At 50.7% G+C, this 16,335-nt stretch overlaps 1 protein-coding gene across 1 annotated transcript in view; it reads left to right on the plus strand.

The window, feature by feature from the left end:
• The window catches only part of LOXHD1 (lipoxygenase homology PLAT domains 1), a gene marked incomplete at its 5' end in the record, with an annotated part of 60,360 nt that overhangs the window by 3,375 nt on the left and 40,650 nt on the right, over nt 1-16,335 (plus strand). Inside the window, 7 exons of the mRNA XM_082699296.1 lie at nt 1,669-1,835; nt 2,559-2,663; nt 5,174-5,302; nt 6,383-6,547; nt 10,336-10,517; nt 13,267-13,383; nt 14,316-14,478. Coding sequence (XP_082555422.1) covers nt 1,669-1,835; nt 2,559-2,663; nt 5,174-5,302; nt 6,383-6,547; nt 10,336-10,517; nt 13,267-13,383; nt 14,316-14,478 — 1,028 coding nt within the window. The remainder of the gene's footprint in view (nt 1-1,668; nt 1,836-2,558; nt 2,664-5,173; nt 5,303-6,382; nt 6,548-10,335; nt 10,518-13,266; nt 13,384-14,315; nt 14,479-16,335) is intronic.

The raw sequence follows: 16,335 nt of genomic DNA on the forward strand, positions 1-16,335 counted from the left end.
CTTCCTCTGCCTCAACCCCACTCCTTTCTTTATTTCTGTCTCTCCTTTAATTGGCCCTAATTTAGAACCAAAGCCTATTATTCATAAGTTAATTGGTTGAATAAAAATGAAACTTTCCCTTTCATAATTTAAAGACTGGGACGTGGAACCACACGCAGTTTTCACTTGAACTCCGATGTAACTACCGTTCAGTCACCGTCGCCCCTAGCGGAGCTCCTCCCACCCTCTGAATCCATGTCCGTGTCCATGAACACAGCATTCCCCTCTCCACCCAGCGTGGGCCCGCGGGCGGACGTGGTATTCTCAGGTTCTGCTCCTCTAAATGTGTTGGTGCTGGGAGGCTATAATGTCTGCTGGGGAGCGGGGGGCTCTGACAGAGGCGAGACACTCAGCCCACAAGGCTTCCTCCTCTCCAGACATTGATCAGTCCCTGAATGCATCTTTGGCTCCCAGCCGGGTGGAGGGCTTGGAGGGATGGAGACGGGGTGGAATGGCCCCAGTTGACAGATGGGCTGGCTGCATTCCCTGACCCTCTGAGTTGTTCTGGGAACTGGGGTGCCCAAGAGGAACTGTCCAGCCCACAGGCTCCAGAGAGCCCACGCACGGGCAGAGGAGAAACACAGGGCAGTACGACACTAAGAATAACAACAGTGGTGGTATGAGCAGACTCTTACCGGGTGTTTAGATGAGCACTTTAAAATGTTTAACTCACATAATCCTCCTAACAACTTTGAAAGAAACAATCCGATCTTCATTTTACAGAATGGTAAACTGAATCACAGAGTACGGTTGCCAGATACAATACAGAATGGCCAGCTACTGAATTCCGGAGAAGCAGTGAATAATGTTTTAGCGTTAAGTATGTCCCAAGTACTGGATAGGGCATACTTATGCTAAAATATTATTCATTGCTTCTCTGAAATTCACATTTAACTAGGAGTTCTGTGATTTTATTGGCTAAATCTGGCAGCCCTAACACAGAGAGGAAAAGAACCTTGCTCAAGGTCACATGACTTTAAGTGGCAGAGCCAGGATTCAAAGCCCGTGTGGCTCCAGAGGTGAGTCTTTAATTACCCCATGTCGTTACCTCTGTGATTCCCTACCCCCCTCTTTGCCTGGGTGTCTCCATTTCACTGGGCTCCACCTCTACTGAGGAGTCAACTTGGACCTCCTTTCCCTGGATGGTGCCAGCTGTCAGCTGTGCCGGCTCCTTAGCTACACCTTCATACCTTCCAGAAGCATAACTGGATACCATTCCATTCAAATCCATTTATTCAGCCCTTAGGTATTGAACACCTACTGTGTACAATGCTCTCCACTAAGGTAGCATTGGCTACCAGACCCACCTAGAAACTGCTGGAATAGTCCCTGGAAGCTCTTCTTCCAAATGCTTCCAATGCAACCCTGACGAGGACTTGACACGCTTCAGGCACTGTTACCCGGCCATTTTCGCTGGGGGTGTCTTCAAACCATCACCTCAGATTTGTTGTCCACTCCAGGCAGGTGACTCATGGGGTGACCCCTAGGCTAGGTAGTATGGGGAGGGCCATGCTTTGGGGAAGGGAGTAGGCCCCCTCGGGGGCCTCTCATTTTGCAGCCCAGGACTGCTCCATTGTGAAACCTTTCCAAAGAGATGTTCCCGACCTTATCTTGTTCCCCACCCCGCAGGTACTACTTCCCATGCCAACGATGGCTGGCGGTGGAGGAGGATGATGGCCAGCTGTCCCGGGAGCTGTTGCCGGTGGACGAGTCCTATGTGTTACCAAGCGAGAATGAGGAGGGAGGGGGAGGTGGTGACAGCAACCCCCTCGACAGCCTGGCCCTGGAGCAGAAAGGTTTCCTCAACTAGAGCTGGTTTCTTCCCTCTAGCTCCCTCTCTTCTGCCTCGCCCCCATCCTCAGCCTCCGTCTTCCTTTTCCCTGTGGGCTCTGGACATCTCCTCCTCTGGCAGTGTGTCTGTCCGACCTTCTCATTCCTCCGTGGCAAGAGTGGGGAGGTGACAAGACATGTTCCCACAGGTGTAGCATAAGGCTTGGGGTAAAGTACATATGGCTTAGCATGGAGTTCTTATCAGGAGTGGAGTGAAATGGAATAGGATAGGCTAGGATAGGACAGCATAGTTGTAGCTAGCTCTAATTTAGTTTTGTGTCCTCCCCTCCAGACGCATTATAAGCCCTCAGTACATTTTTGTCAAGGGAAAGAATGAACTTTCAAGAATTCTAAGATGCTTCCCTTCCTTGAAACTTGCATCTCTAAAACTCTTCTCAGCCTGGAGGAATCAGACCAGGCTCCCAGCTGATGAGCCCAAGTCTCCCCTAAGCGTTCTACAGCTCTGTTGACTGAGAGCTTCCTGTGTGAGCTGGAGGTAGAGGAGACCTCCCCTCTGCCTTGAGGAAGTTTCTAGATTAAAGGGAACTGCAGAACAACACATGCTGCAAGAAAAGCAACTCATAGAAATGGAGAACATGAATGCAGAAGCATACTCAGTGTGTTTTCTCCCTCCTCCCTCCGTGGAGGGGTGCTCTACCACTCACTTCTTCACACTCCTCTCCTGGCAGACAAATCTACCACATTCTCCGTGACCGTAAAGACTGGGGACAAGAAGAATGCAGGCACGGATGCCAATGTCTTCATCACGCTCTTTGGCACACAGGACAACACTGGTAAGAAAGCAACGCAGGGCCGAGGCTCACCCACATTCCTCCTCAAGGAGAGTAGGAGATTCAGTAGAAATTTCCAAGGAAATCCTGGTCACGTCTCTGTTCTTCTCTCTTTAAAAAAATTTTTTGGCAAAAATTCCCCTTTATTGTTTTACTTTATGTTGCTGTGGGAAGAACACTTACCATGAGATCTGTCCAGTTAATAAATTTTCAGTGTGTAATGCATCACCGCTGACTATAGATACAGGTTGGATAGCAGAACTCTGGAGTTCACTAATCTTACTAAGCTGGAAGTATGCTTGCTGATTCGTATCTCCACATCTTCTCTTCTCCCCAGCTCCTGGGAACCACAGTTCCAGTCCTTGAGTTGATGAATTTGACTCTTTTGGACACTTTGTATAAGTGGGATCATGCTATGTTTGTCTTTCTGCATCTGGCTTATTTCACTCAGAATAACATCTTCAAGGACAATCCACATTGTTGCATGTGGGAGAACATCCTTCTTTTTTAAGGCCAAATAGTGTTCCATTATATGGATATATCACTTTTTTTTTCCCTATCTGCTCATCCGTTAATGGACAGTTGGGTTTGTTCCACATCTTAGCTATTGTGAATAGTGCTATAATGAACACGGGAGTACTAATATCTTTTCAAGATCCTGATTTCAGTTCTTTTGGAAATATACCCAGAAGTGGGATTGCTGGATCATATGGTAGTTCTATTTTTAATTTTTTTAGGCTCTTTCATACTATTTTCCATAGCAACTACACCATTTTACATTCTCACCAACTGTGTACAAGGGTTCCAATTTCTTCACATCCTCACCAATTGTTGTCTTTTGATTTTGGATGGTAGCCATCCTGATAGGGGTGAGGTGAGATCTCGTTGCGTTTCTGATTTGCATTTCCCTGAAGCTTGGTGACAATGAACACTTTGTTCATATACTGTTGGCCATTTGTATGTCCTCTTTGGAGAAATATCCATTTAAGTCCTTAGTCCATTTTTTGTTATTAGCTCTTTGTTTTTGAGTTGTAGGAGATTGTGGCAATGAAACCGCTATCAGATAGATTTTCTCCCATTCTGTAAGTTGCTTGTTCATTCTGTTGATTGTTTCCTTTGCTGTGCAGAAACTTTTTAGTTTGGTGTAGTCCCATTTGTTTGTTTTCGTTTTTGTTGCCTAATGCATTTGATGTCCTACCCAGGAAATCATTGCCAAGACCCACGTCATGAAGCTTTCCCCCTGTTTTCTTCTACAAGTTTTAGAGTTTTAGGTCTTATGTTTAAATCTATAATCCATTTTGAGTTGACTTTTGTATACAGTGAAAGATAAGGGTCCACATTAATTCCTCTACATGTAGATTTCCACTTTTTCAGCACCGTCTGTGAAGAGACTGACCTTTTCCTGTTATGTGTTCCTGCATGCCTCACACACTTGACAGATTGCATGTAACCAGTCCTGTTGGAGAAAGGCAGTTCCCTTTTCCTTAAAAGTCTACATGTGAAGGCCACCTGGATGGCTCAGTTGGTTAGCATCTGATTTTTAATTTCACGTCAGGTCATGATCTAGAGGTCCTGGGATCGAGTCCCGCATTGGGTCCCACACTCGGCAGGGTGTCTGCTGGAGATTCTCTCCCCCTCTGCCCCTGCTTGTGATCTCTCTCCCTTTCTCGCTCTCTCAAATAAATCAATCTTTAAAAAAAAAAAATCTCCACACAAGGTGACTTGTCTACCCGGATTGTGGACTTTGTTTCCTTTAAAGATTCTTCCTAAATCTCTATAAGTCAGTCTTACTCCACTCCAGGGGGCAGAGAGTCTCCTTTCCTTTCTCCCATCCTCATTGCTATGTCTACCACCCTAGAAGTATGTGGAAGCCATAGGAATCATCTTCCCTTCAGCGTGTCTCCTTAGGTAATATGCTAGATCCTGTGGTCATTCTTTCTCTAGGCCTTTCTGAAATTTTTTTCCATTTTTTCCATTCCTTTTTTTTACCATTTCCTGGGCCTTTCCTAGAGGCATCCCTCTGTTTACCTTTTAAAACCATAAGGAAGGGCCTCCCAGTCCAAACAGTGACTGGTCTGTTGTCCGTGACTTCCGCCAGCTTTCTCCTTCTGTTCAAGGATGTCCCTAATTCCCCCAGGGAACAGGGGGAGGGAGGTTTTGTCACGGACTTCCTTCCCACATGGGGAAACAGGAGGAGTATGGAAATAGAGCGGACACTGACTTAGGGCCCACCACCCTCTCCTGGATGGTCTTGATAAGCCCTTTGGTATGTTTCCTGTTCTTTAGATACAAACTCGAAATAAAAATACACACCTTGAAAGCTGATTACAAAGCTCAATAAAAAGACAGTACCCACTAAATGTGCAAAGGTACCTGTGGGTGGTCCCTGCAAGGTCTAAATTTTATGAAAGTCAGAAATATTTGGTTATTGGGAGGAGGGACTAAAACGGGCAGTCAATCTAGGTTTGAAGGTCTCAGGCCCAACCAGTCATGTGGGGCCATTTGGTTGGCAGGAATGACCCTCCTGAAATCCTCCAAGACCAACAGCGACAAGTTTGAAAGGGACAGCATCGAAATCTTCACAGTGGAGACGCTGGACCTGGGAGATCTGTGGAAAGTCAGGATTGGTCATGACAACACAGGTCTGGCTTCCTTCCCCCTCTGTTTTCTGCTAAGAATGTGAGGACCACAGACAGGTCCCTGTGGAGTCTGGGAAGAATGTGCAAGAAAGTTGGATGTCAGCTGCCTTCATGATGACACAGCTCCCTTGGGCCCTTCGGTCCAGTGGATCCCAAGCTGCCTGCAGAGATTCTGGTCTAATTGGCCTGAGCTCAGGCCTGGACACCAGTGAGTTCCCCAAAAGCCCACCATCAGTTATTTCCTTGTGCGGCCGCATCTGCGAATCCCCCATCTAGCTCAGTGGTTCTCCGACTTGAGTGAGCCACAGAACCACCTTGGAGGTTGTGAAACAAAGGTTTCTGGACCTTACCCACGCAGGTGTTGGTTCAGTAAGTCTAGGGTAGGGCCCGAGCATTTCTATCACACACGATGGTAAGGGTCCTGGATCCCACTTGGAGAACTACTGATCTGGTCAATTCTTCCCAGAACCTACTGACACTACAGCCAAGCTTTGTTCTCTCTCATTAAGGGAGGACTTGTTTTCTTGATCTTTTCACTAAGTATTTTAGGCCTGAGGAACGAGGCCCTCTAGCTCGCCCCTGGGATGGAGAGACGGGGTTCTCTGCTCAGCCCCTACTTCCTTCTTTAAACACTCATCTGTCCAGGGAAGACCATCAGTCCTTCACAAGTTTCCCTCCCCTGCAGGCTCCACGGGCCGAGGCCAGGGAGCTCAGAGTACCATCCTCATCCCGGGGTGACATTATGAAATCCTTGTTTGTACGAGCTTTCTCTTTCATCTCTGAGCTCCCCCTTTAGAGTGCCTTCCGCTCTGGACAGTGTGCTTGCTGTCACCTCCTGTCACCTCTTCCCCAGGCTCCTTTGCTCTTGCTGATTTCACTGACAGCAGCCTGGAGCGTGACCCAGCTTCCGCCTTCAGCTGGGTGTATGCTGGAACAGGAATCAGCGACAGCAATGGCCCGTGCGCGGGGCAGCTGTGGATGTCAGCCGTGGGGTAGGGAAGAACGTTTAGAGTCCCCGAAGCTGCCCACAGTAAACCCTCTGCATTGGTCTCCTTGGTGAGATCTCTGTCTCCATCTCTCCAGGCAAGGCTCCAGGCTGGTTTGTAGACTGGGTAGAGGTGGACGCCCCGTCTCTTGGGAAGTGCATGACGTTCCCCTGTGGCCGCTGGCTGGCGAAGAATGAGGATGACGGAGCGATTGTCAGGGACCTCTTCCACGCAGAGCTGCAGACGAGGTTGTACACACCATGTAAGTTATGTATGCAGCAAGGCTGGCCCTCTTCCCACGTCCCATCACCCACTACCCCAACTTGGTCCCAGCCCCTCCTCCGTCCCTGTCCTGGGCCAGGCCCACCTTGCAGAGTTGGGTTTCTTGCTCCTCTCCCAAATTCCCTGGGCCCTCTGTGGGCCATGGGCGGTGTCTAGGATCAAGAGTTTGGAAATATGGGACTTAGTCCCACCTCCACCCCAAACCAGCTGGTGACAATAGACAGAGCGCCTGACCTCTCTGGGGTCGGTTTCCTCCTATGACCCCAAAGGGAAGAAAGATCAAAGTCTAAACTGTGAGAAGTCACTACCAGCCCCATCATCCGTCTCAGTCTAGTCAGTAACAGAACAAAGAAATCACCGCTATCAGATTTTATCCTGACTGGAGGGAAAAAGAACTTGAAAAGATGATAAATGTGATTTCTTTTACCAGCTAAAGGAGAGGAGGAAGGGGAGCAATTGGGTGAAGTTCTGACATTTCCTTTCCAGTGTCACCAGAAAGTATGTGTCCAATGTTTATTTACGTGTACATACATCCTAGGCGCTGAGAATCAAGCTGAAATCAGCCAAACTATAAAAATCTGTCTGAATATGCTAACATTGGAACCAAACCCACAGAATACAATTTTTTTTTCCTAACCAAATAATTAGCTATGCTGAAAGATTTCCCCCAAACAGCTCATAAATACACGGTATAAATCAGTGATGGGTTTTTGTTTTTTGCTTTTTGGTTTTTGGTTTTTGGGGTTTTTTTTTGTTTTTTGTTTTTTTTTTGTTTTTTGTACTGTTTGGGGCGGGGGTTGCCTAAAGCAATTAAACTGGAAAAGACCTGATCCTTCAAGATATTTTCTGGTCCAAAGCCTGAAAGAAAGTGACATTTCCCTCTAGTAAAATCTCTGCATATACAGAGCAAACCCTGGCTCTAGCCACTTCCCCCAAGAGCTGCCTGCAGTCGGGGACAGACACACTGACCCTGACAGATGTACGCAGACCTGACAGCAGTACTGGGCGAGGCACTTCTAGACAGAAGTAGCCGTTTCTCCCTTTGTGCCCTAGGACAGGCCTTGCTCTGGATTCGTATGGCCTAACCTTGAATATATTCAGTTCTAGCTTGATATGAAAACAAGCCCATTTACCCTTTGCCTTAGGCTCGTATTTACCAATACATACATACGCACATACATACATATAAAGTGCAGGAGAGGTTCACCTTTCAGACTGGAGAGCCATGGAGACAGCTTCAAAGGGCGGCTCTCACCAGGCAGAAGCCCAGCAGGGAGGGTCTGCTGCTCAGAGCCTATTTTCTTGTTTGGGAAAGTTCTTGAGGGCCCAAAGCCAGGGAGCTCCAGGGGCTGGGGAGCTGCAGTCGCAGGAGTGGTGGCCAGGTGTTGTTCTCAGGGGTCTAGAAGGCTGAGACCCAGATCGGGCAGTTCATCAAGGCTGCCCAATACATGTGAAACCAGAAGAACAGAGCAAAACGGCTCTGCTTCCAGACCTACTGAAATGTGCTGCCAGCACAGGAGAGGGGCGTCCCTTAGGAAAGAGACCACTGTGATGGTCCCTTAGAGGCACCACACAGCGTGGAGCCATGAAGGTCAGAATCATGCCATGTTAGGGCTGAGAGGCACCTCAGCCTTAACTCTGTGCTCTGAGGGTTGCTGGTATCAAAGGAAGGGGGGGTTAGTTTCCGGGCAGCTGGTGGGTTTGGAGAAAGGATGAGCAGGAACAGCTACACCTAGTTCATGCCATCCAGAGCAACTCCTCAGCTTTAAAAAGTCAAGTTCTTTTTTTTCCTGAACATTCTTCGTAAAGGTATTTTTAAGGATTGCACAAGAATATTCCACTGAAAATTAATTTCAGTTAAACCGTCTGAAAACCACAGATTCTGTTAAATGCTCTCATTTTATGGACAAAGAAAAAGGCCCAGAAAAGTACACCCATTTGCCCAAGGACACACAGCTCCTCAATGGCAGAGGCAGAACTAGAGACCAAGAAATGCATCTGAGCCCAGGCCCAGAGTGGTGAGGGCGGAAGGGTCGGCTCTTCCTGCCCATCTATTTCCAGGGCTTCTCCCACTGCCAGCTAGTCTCAGGAAAGCTCAAGTCCATCTCTGCTCAAGGCCTCCTGAGCCTTAGACCATGGAGACACCCAAGAGGACTCCAAGGAAGTTGCCTCCATTATTGCGACGGCCTGCGTTTTTCCTTGACCTTGGTGAGGGGCCTGTCCAGGCCACTGTGGGGACGGGCCCTGACCAGTAGGTAAGAACAGTACTCACCTCCAGTTCTGACAACAGCACCCCAGGGGTTGACCACCCAGGATGGTCAGACAAGCCTGTTGGAGTTGGAGTTCCCCCGCCTTTGAACAGCCATGTGACCTGGGGCAAGTCACTTCACCTCTCTGAGCCCTGCTTTCCTCATCCATAAAGTGAAGTGTAATGGTGTCTCCTGTACAGGTCATCGTGAATGTTGTAGATGGGGAAGGTAGAACTCTCGGTGGAGAGTCGGGCACAGGGCAACAGACAGCAAGTATGATTCTTATAGGGCCTCACAGCTGCTGTTCAACAGCAGAGTGACATCATCACAAACTAATGAAAAGAAAATTCATTTGCTTTGGAGCAGATGTGGAGAGGGGGCCACCTGTGAGAAGGTGACTTTTAATGCGATCCCTTTTGAGGCTGAGACCACAAAATAAGGTAGATTTCCACTTACACTCTTTCTCTGAATTTTTAATATATTTTTTTATTATTGTGACTTAAAGTATATATACATTTATATACATATGCAACAGGTAAGTGTCACAAAAAATGTTTTCCCTTACTATGTGTGATGTCTGCATAGATGGTATTTTTTTATTCAATTCTATTCAATTCCGTGTATTTTTTTAAAGTCCTGGTGATGACCCAAGAAATTTATTTTACAACCTGCTCATGGGTCTCAGTCTGTAGTTCAGCACACACTCTTAAACTGCTGGTCTCAAGCTCCAGTGTGAAGTCCGAGTTAAATACTTAGATCACTAGAAGCCATCCCATAGAGAACCTGAAGAGATGTTGGGAATCTGTGTGTTTGATACACACCCAAGCAGTTTCTGAGGCGAAGGGCCCTCAGCACCCCAGGTGGGCAAAGCTGGTCTCTACCCACGCTGATGCCCACCCACCAGGCTGCTTGCCAACTAGCCCTGATGAGTCAGCCTCCCTTTTAAGGAGTCCACAAGCACACCCCACCCCCCCACCAGCATCCAACCCAGCAAGGGCCCGGTGTGTTACGGAGGCACGCGAGGGCAGACCAGTGTGGAGCAACTGAGGGCAGGAAGAGAAATGTTTCTTACCCCATAGACCGCAGATCTGATTGGTTCGTTGCCCCTTGAGATGTAACCCTCCTGTTTACAGTCTCTACAGCTAAGGACCATGGTGAGGACCCTTTGTACAGGAGAAAGCTGAGATTCTTGAGTGGCTTGGCTGGGTCACACAAAAAATCAGGATAGATCCCGTGTTTTCAGCCAAACTGCTGGACTAGCTCTGAGATGAGAGAGGCACAGAGACCATGGTCTGAGGTGACAGGGGCTTACTGCGGGCACTAGGTGTGACAGGACACTGCCTCCCCCTTCCCCTGCACCTGCCGTTGCTAAGCAACTGTGTGAAGAAGATGCAGGTCCCTGGGTGGTAGCTTCCAGTGATGGGGCATGGGGCAGTGGGGCCAATGAAGAACTTGATCTTGTCCACATCTGTTTTCTGTTCTCACCTCCCCTCTGACTTCACCCTCTGCCCGCCCTCAGTTGTCCCTTATGAGATCACCCTGTATACCAGCGACGTCTTCGCCGCCGGGACAGATGCCAACATCTTCATTGTCATCTATGGCTGTGATGCAGTGTGCACCCAGCAGAAGTACTTGTGCACCAACAAGAGAGAGCAGAAGCTGTTCTTTGAGAGGAAGTCATCCTCCCGCTTCATTATGGAGGTACACAGACCCTCCCTCCCCCATAGCCAACACCGGGAGGTGGGGGCACCACAGGAGGGGGCAGGAAGAGCCATGCATCCAGAGGGACCCTAATGGGCTGCTGTAAGGAGTCCAGGCGGTTCATCCAGCCTTGCTGGGCCTCACTCAGTACGTCTGAGTCACCAGGAGGATGGAGCCCCTACCTCCTCCCCCGGCCAGTGTCTGTGCTGGGGGGCGGGGCGGGGGGAGCGCTCCCTGCTCCCTCCCCTCCGTCCCCAGGAGCCGTCAACACTTGTGGGAAGGTTGGCACCTCGGTAGTCTTTGTCAAGGAAAATGCAAGGGTGATTCCTTTACGCACACAAAGTAACAGCTCACCCTGCCAAGATGGCATGGCACATGAGTCACCCCAGCCTGACGCCATCAGTGGGGGGCTGCGATTACACCCCAGCATGACTTCCACGGAGTTTTATCAACGAAATGCCCGCTAATCGGCAGCTATAATTGGCCAGTAATTTGTTGCTAAGTTTTTTCTTTTTCCTTTTCAAACCTCTCCGGCTGCTGGGGGAGTGTGAGAGTTTGGAAACACATGAAAAAGCTTTGTGTCCCCGTCTCTCCATGTCTCTTTTCCGACTGATCTTTAGGTGAGACATAGAGCGCTGGGTCGCAGGCACATGACCCCGGGTTCTGGCTCTGGCTCTGGCTCGGACTCCGAACAAGCCTCTCCCTCCCTCTGTGGCTTTGTCCTAAGACACAGGGAGTCACTGGGAAAGTAGCAAACATAACTAATACTAATTTCCCCTGCCTTGTGCCAGCCCTGCTCGGAGCACTTGGGAGTCCTTGTCACCATCCCCTGCGCTGGTGGTATGATTATCACTTTGTCTGGCTGAAATGGCAAGTTAGGAAACTTGCTTGGGTCGTCGTAATGAACAAAGGGCAGAGCCAAGATTTAGACCCGAGCAGCTCCATTCCAGGACCTTGTCTGCTTAGCTCTTCCACCTCCTGGGAGAATGCCAGGATTCCCTCTGACTCCAAGTCTCTCCCTGAAGCCCACCACCCGTGGCTAGCAGCCTCTCAGCGGCCTCCTTGCTCACTGAGGGTCACCGCTGAGACGGTCACCCTGACATGGCATGCCTGGCCGAGTGGCTGGATGGTTGAGTCTCCAGAAGAACCCGTGAAGCCAGGTCCACACATCTCAAAGCTCAGAGATGGGATGGGGAAGGAGCAGAAGAGGCCCCTGGGCAGAGGGAGAGGCAGGTGAATCTTCAGTCCTCCATGCCCGCAGGGGGATCTTCTGTGAGACAAGGGTTTCCTCCCTAGCTTCTATGCCGTTTCTGTCGTGAGGGAGTGAAGCCTCCTTAAAAATGTCCAGAGCACTAACGTCAGCCTGAGGCCACCGATCTGTGTTTAATGATCAGACTGCCCTCGGGGGCTCCCAGGGGACAGCACTTCTGTGGGGAAGCGAGGGTGAGCTAGCCGGTAGGGAGCAGGGCCTGGGGGCCAGTGCTGCAGACAGCAGAAGCCTTGTTAATTCTCGCCATTTCTAGCAATGTGGTGCCCTGCTGGTCCCAGGAGAGAATAGTTGCCAAAAAGAACCATGGCTGGGATCTTAGACCTCGAAGTGACCTCAAGGGACTACCAGGCCTCTGCCTTCCTTTGAGTAAGACATTGTTCTCCCCCATTTTATAGAGAAGAAAGCTGAGTCCTGGAAGGTCAGGTGCACTGCCTCAGGTTACATGGGTTATGGGTGGCAGAGCCGTGACCCCAACTGGGAAGGCTGAGGATGGGGATGGGAGTTGGGGACATTCCTCAAGCAGTCCTGATGGGCCTGCTCTTGGCTGACCACTGTGGTGCGTGTGTGTATGCCGGGAAGAAGGAAACCCGTGGTTGGAAGCAGTTCCATTTCACTCAGAGGTCACTTGTCTGTGGTTCTAGAGGCTTTGCATGTGGTGGATGACTTCATCTATCATTCAGATGCCATTCACTTGTCACAGGACTCACCCATCCCAGAGCTGACTACTGTCTCTGAGCACTGAGGACTTGCCCGCACCAGCCAGGTGGTCAGCTCTGCAGAGAGGCCACAGAAGTGCTGGGGTGGGGGACAAGGGTGCCATGGGATGCTGTAAGGGCCTGTCATAACGAGATTTGACTTTCCTTAGGTGGTCAGGGGGGCTTCCCTGGGGAAGTGATCCTTGATCTGATACGTGAATGGTGAGGTTGAGGTTTAGGTAAAGAAGAGGAAAGTGGAGGGGCAGGAGGAGGCTGTGCAAAGGCCCCACGGCAAGAGAATGTTGAGTCTGAGGGACTGTAATTTGAGGCATTTAGAAGAGGGGCAGTTGGAGACAGAGGGGCTTTGAAGAGCCAAGAAGAAGGTCAGGCTGGCAAGACAGAGCATGGGCAGAACCAGAACTCATCTTCTGATATCCAAGTCTGTTCTCAAGCCAGGAATGAGCTGCTGCCATGGTAAGTAATGGAAGACAGAGAGGTGGGCTCCACCACGAAAAGGGGGACCAGTGTCCCAGAGGTTGACTGAATTGAGTTCTGGAGTCTAGGCTGGTTTTACGTGGGGAGAGAGGAAGGGAAGCCTAAGCGTGGCATGCACAGAGGAGAGTAGGGGCTGGCTCAGCCACACAGGGGGACATGCTGGGAGAAAGTGGCCCCTAGACGTTCAAAGGGACACAGGAGCTGATGTCCTGGGGAGGCAGGATGTTGCTGAGGTTCTACTTTCCTGGAACTTTTGGCTCCCACCTGGTACCTTCTCTCCTTCCCACAGTTAGAAGACGTGGGGGAAATCATTGAGAAAATTCGGATTGGCCATGACAATACGGGCCTGAATCCTGGCTGGCACTGCTCCCACGTGGACATCCGCAGGCTCCTCCCAGATAAAGATGTGAGTTCCTGACTCATCTGTCCTGCTGTTTCTTCTGTCGCTTTCCAGAGGGATTCGAGACTGCTTGCTGATAAGAACCTGCATCCTTATGGGGCGCCTGGGTGGCCCAGCTGGCTAAGTGTCGGACTCCCGGTTTCAGCTCAGGTCATGACCTCAGGGTCATAAGATCGAGCCCCGTGACGGGCTCCACACTCCGCAGGGAGTTCGCTTGAGATTCTCTCCCTCTCCCTCTGCCCCTCCCCCTGCTCACTTGTGCTCTCTCTCTCTCAAATAAATAAAAATTAATCTTTAAAAAAAAAAGAAAGAACCTGTAGCCTTATTAAGTTGAGGTAAAATCTGAGGACAATTCACCCAGTTTACCAGTTTACCAAACAGTGTAGGAACCAGCTCAGGTCCAAGGCAGAATCTTTTAGAACCTCATGTAGGGGGTTGGGGAAGAGGGTCTAGGCAGGGCTGTCCCTGCGCCCCACCCCCAGGGGCGCACTGCTAGTGAGTGACCAAGCATGCCATTCCTGCTGCTCAAGGTCAACTCACAGAAACCCAGTGGGACAACTTGGCAAACATCCTGAAACCACAGAATTCTAAACATGGAAGGCAAGTCTCAGGGGTGGCTGTGGTTGAGAGATTTGAGAACAATTTAAAAATATTGAGCCCCTCCCCTTACCCACGGAATCTGAGTCTGTGGGATGGGGTTCTGATACCATCTTAAGTGACCCTGGGGACTCGGCTTTCAAGAGCCTGCCCCTGATGCAATTGAAGTAAGACTAAATCTGTTGGAATCAGGGCAGAGCTTGGCCTCCCCTGTGGCTTTTGCATTGTCTGTGGGGCCCATGACCCTTGTCCTTGGTCCCCACGAGTGTTGATGTGCTGACGAGCCACTGACGTCGGAAGAGTCCACACTAAGGAATTTTCCTCTTGCCTCCTCACCCCAGGGGACAGAGACCTTGACTTTCCCTTGTGATCGATGGCTTGCCACGTCAGAGGACGACAAGAAGACCATTCGAGAACTGGTCCCTTATGACATCTTCACTGAGAAATACATGAAAGATGGGTCCTTAAGGCAAGTCTACAAGGAAGTGGAGGAACCTCTGGACAGTAAGTGGGACGCCCTCCGTATGGTCAGCCGCGGCCCCTCGCCCTCTGTCAGGCACCTCCCTCGTGCCAGGCCAAGTGTTCGTGCCAGGACACAGGGTCTGTTATTAACTCCAGTCTGTGGAGAGGGGATCTGAGGCCCACAGGGGGCTCTAAGCTGCGCACGTTCACACAGCTGACCAATGGCGGGCTGCGCGTCAGGGTCCCGGCTGTCTCACAACACGTCCTTCCCTGGCCTCCAGATGCCTGCTCTCCTGTGTCTGGATCCCCCTGGCCCTTGGGCTTCCCTCCTCTTCACTGATTCTGCTCCTCCTCTGCAGGGCTCGGTCCTCCCTGCTCTGGCGGGACCCACCCGTCTCTGCTGGGTATGAACCAGGAAGCCCCTGGGGCGCATGTGTAGCTAGAGCTGCACCCAGGGCTTGGGTGCGGCCCCCGAGCATCCGGAGCCGCGACTTTCTTCTCTCTAAGGACAGTTACCTCTGCCCACTCCTCACCAGGGTTCCCTGCAGGCTCTGCGTCAGCCGTCCATGCTGACCCCCCTTCCGTGCGCTTCTTCCTTTGCTCGTGGGCCATTCTCCTCTCTCGTTTCTCTGCGTGGCCCGCTGAGTGCTGTCGTCCGCCCTGCGCCAGGTGGTGTTTACCTGAGGTGGCGTTCCTCAGACTCCATCCTTGGCCTTCTCTTCCACTTTCTTTTTACGTTGCATGGGCACGCACACATGTCAGTGCACGCGCATACATGGGTGCACACGCGCACACACATACATGCACACACACACATCTTCTTCCTGGACCACGGGGACAGCTGCACCTCTTTTCTGACCAGCGATGTCGCTGTCCCATCAATCCCCAGGTTACTCGGTGAGCCCCGAGTGAGCTTCAGCTGTGTCAAAAATCAAACTCACGTGCAAAAATCAGGCTTTCCGCCACCAATGACACATGAAAGAATACCAGCGGTCTCCCCGCGGGGGGCAGTCTGCGCGGATCAGAGACGCTCTGGGAGCTTGGAGATCCAGCTCACATAGGTTGCGTTGCATCCCATCTTGGAAAAAAAGGGAGTGAAAGCCCAGATTCCAGGCCCCATGAGGAACCAGGGGGGGGGGGGGGGTAAAGCAGCCATAGCTCTAACATTTCCTTTCATCTCAGCTGCCACTTGCTTAGAAATAAAAACAAGTGTCGCCTCTGTAATGTGCCTTTCCCTACCCAAATCCCTTTGCTATTAAGTCTGGGGGAGAATTCCCTTTCCTACTTGGATCCCAGAGGACAACCCGGAAAGCTGTCCCAGCGGCACACTTGGGCTGTTCTGTATTAATAACATGCCACAAGCCCACTCCGTGCCTGGTGATGTTTCTAGGGAAACATCTCTCCGCTGAGAGCTGTGGGGCTTGGGTGGGACAGGGAGGGGGGAGGATCCAGAAATAGCTGGATTTGGCTGCACAACCGCATTGCTCAGCGCCCAGAAGCTGAATCAGTTTTCCATTCCCCAAGGACTGGAAAGAGCAGCGGGGGGTGGAGGAGGGGAAGAAGGGGGGCCATTCAGCCACAACCCCTGGTGACACAGCACCCCACTCCGCACCAAGGGCTCCGAGAAAAGGTCCTACGTCAGTGTGGAGCAGGGCTGAACCCACAGCCAGGAAGTGACTGGGGAGGAAACATGCAGGGGAAGACAGTCGATTGTTGTGTCTAAACTGTGACAAGATTCCTAATGTCACCTCCTGTCAGTGGGAGCCAGACAGACCTGGGGAATGTTGACTCTTCAACACCAAAGAGGAGCTTTTATTTATTAATGCAACACGTGAAATTGCACTGAGCTGATGAAGCAGGGGTGGAGGGCAGCATGACTAGTCCTGGTTCCCGGCCTGG

Source organism: Mustela nivalis (genome assembly GCF_964662115.1).
Source record: "Mustela nivalis genome assembly, chromosome: 14".
Classification (NCBI taxonomy): domain Eukaryota; kingdom Metazoa; phylum Chordata; class Mammalia; order Carnivora; family Mustelidae; genus Mustela; species Mustela nivalis.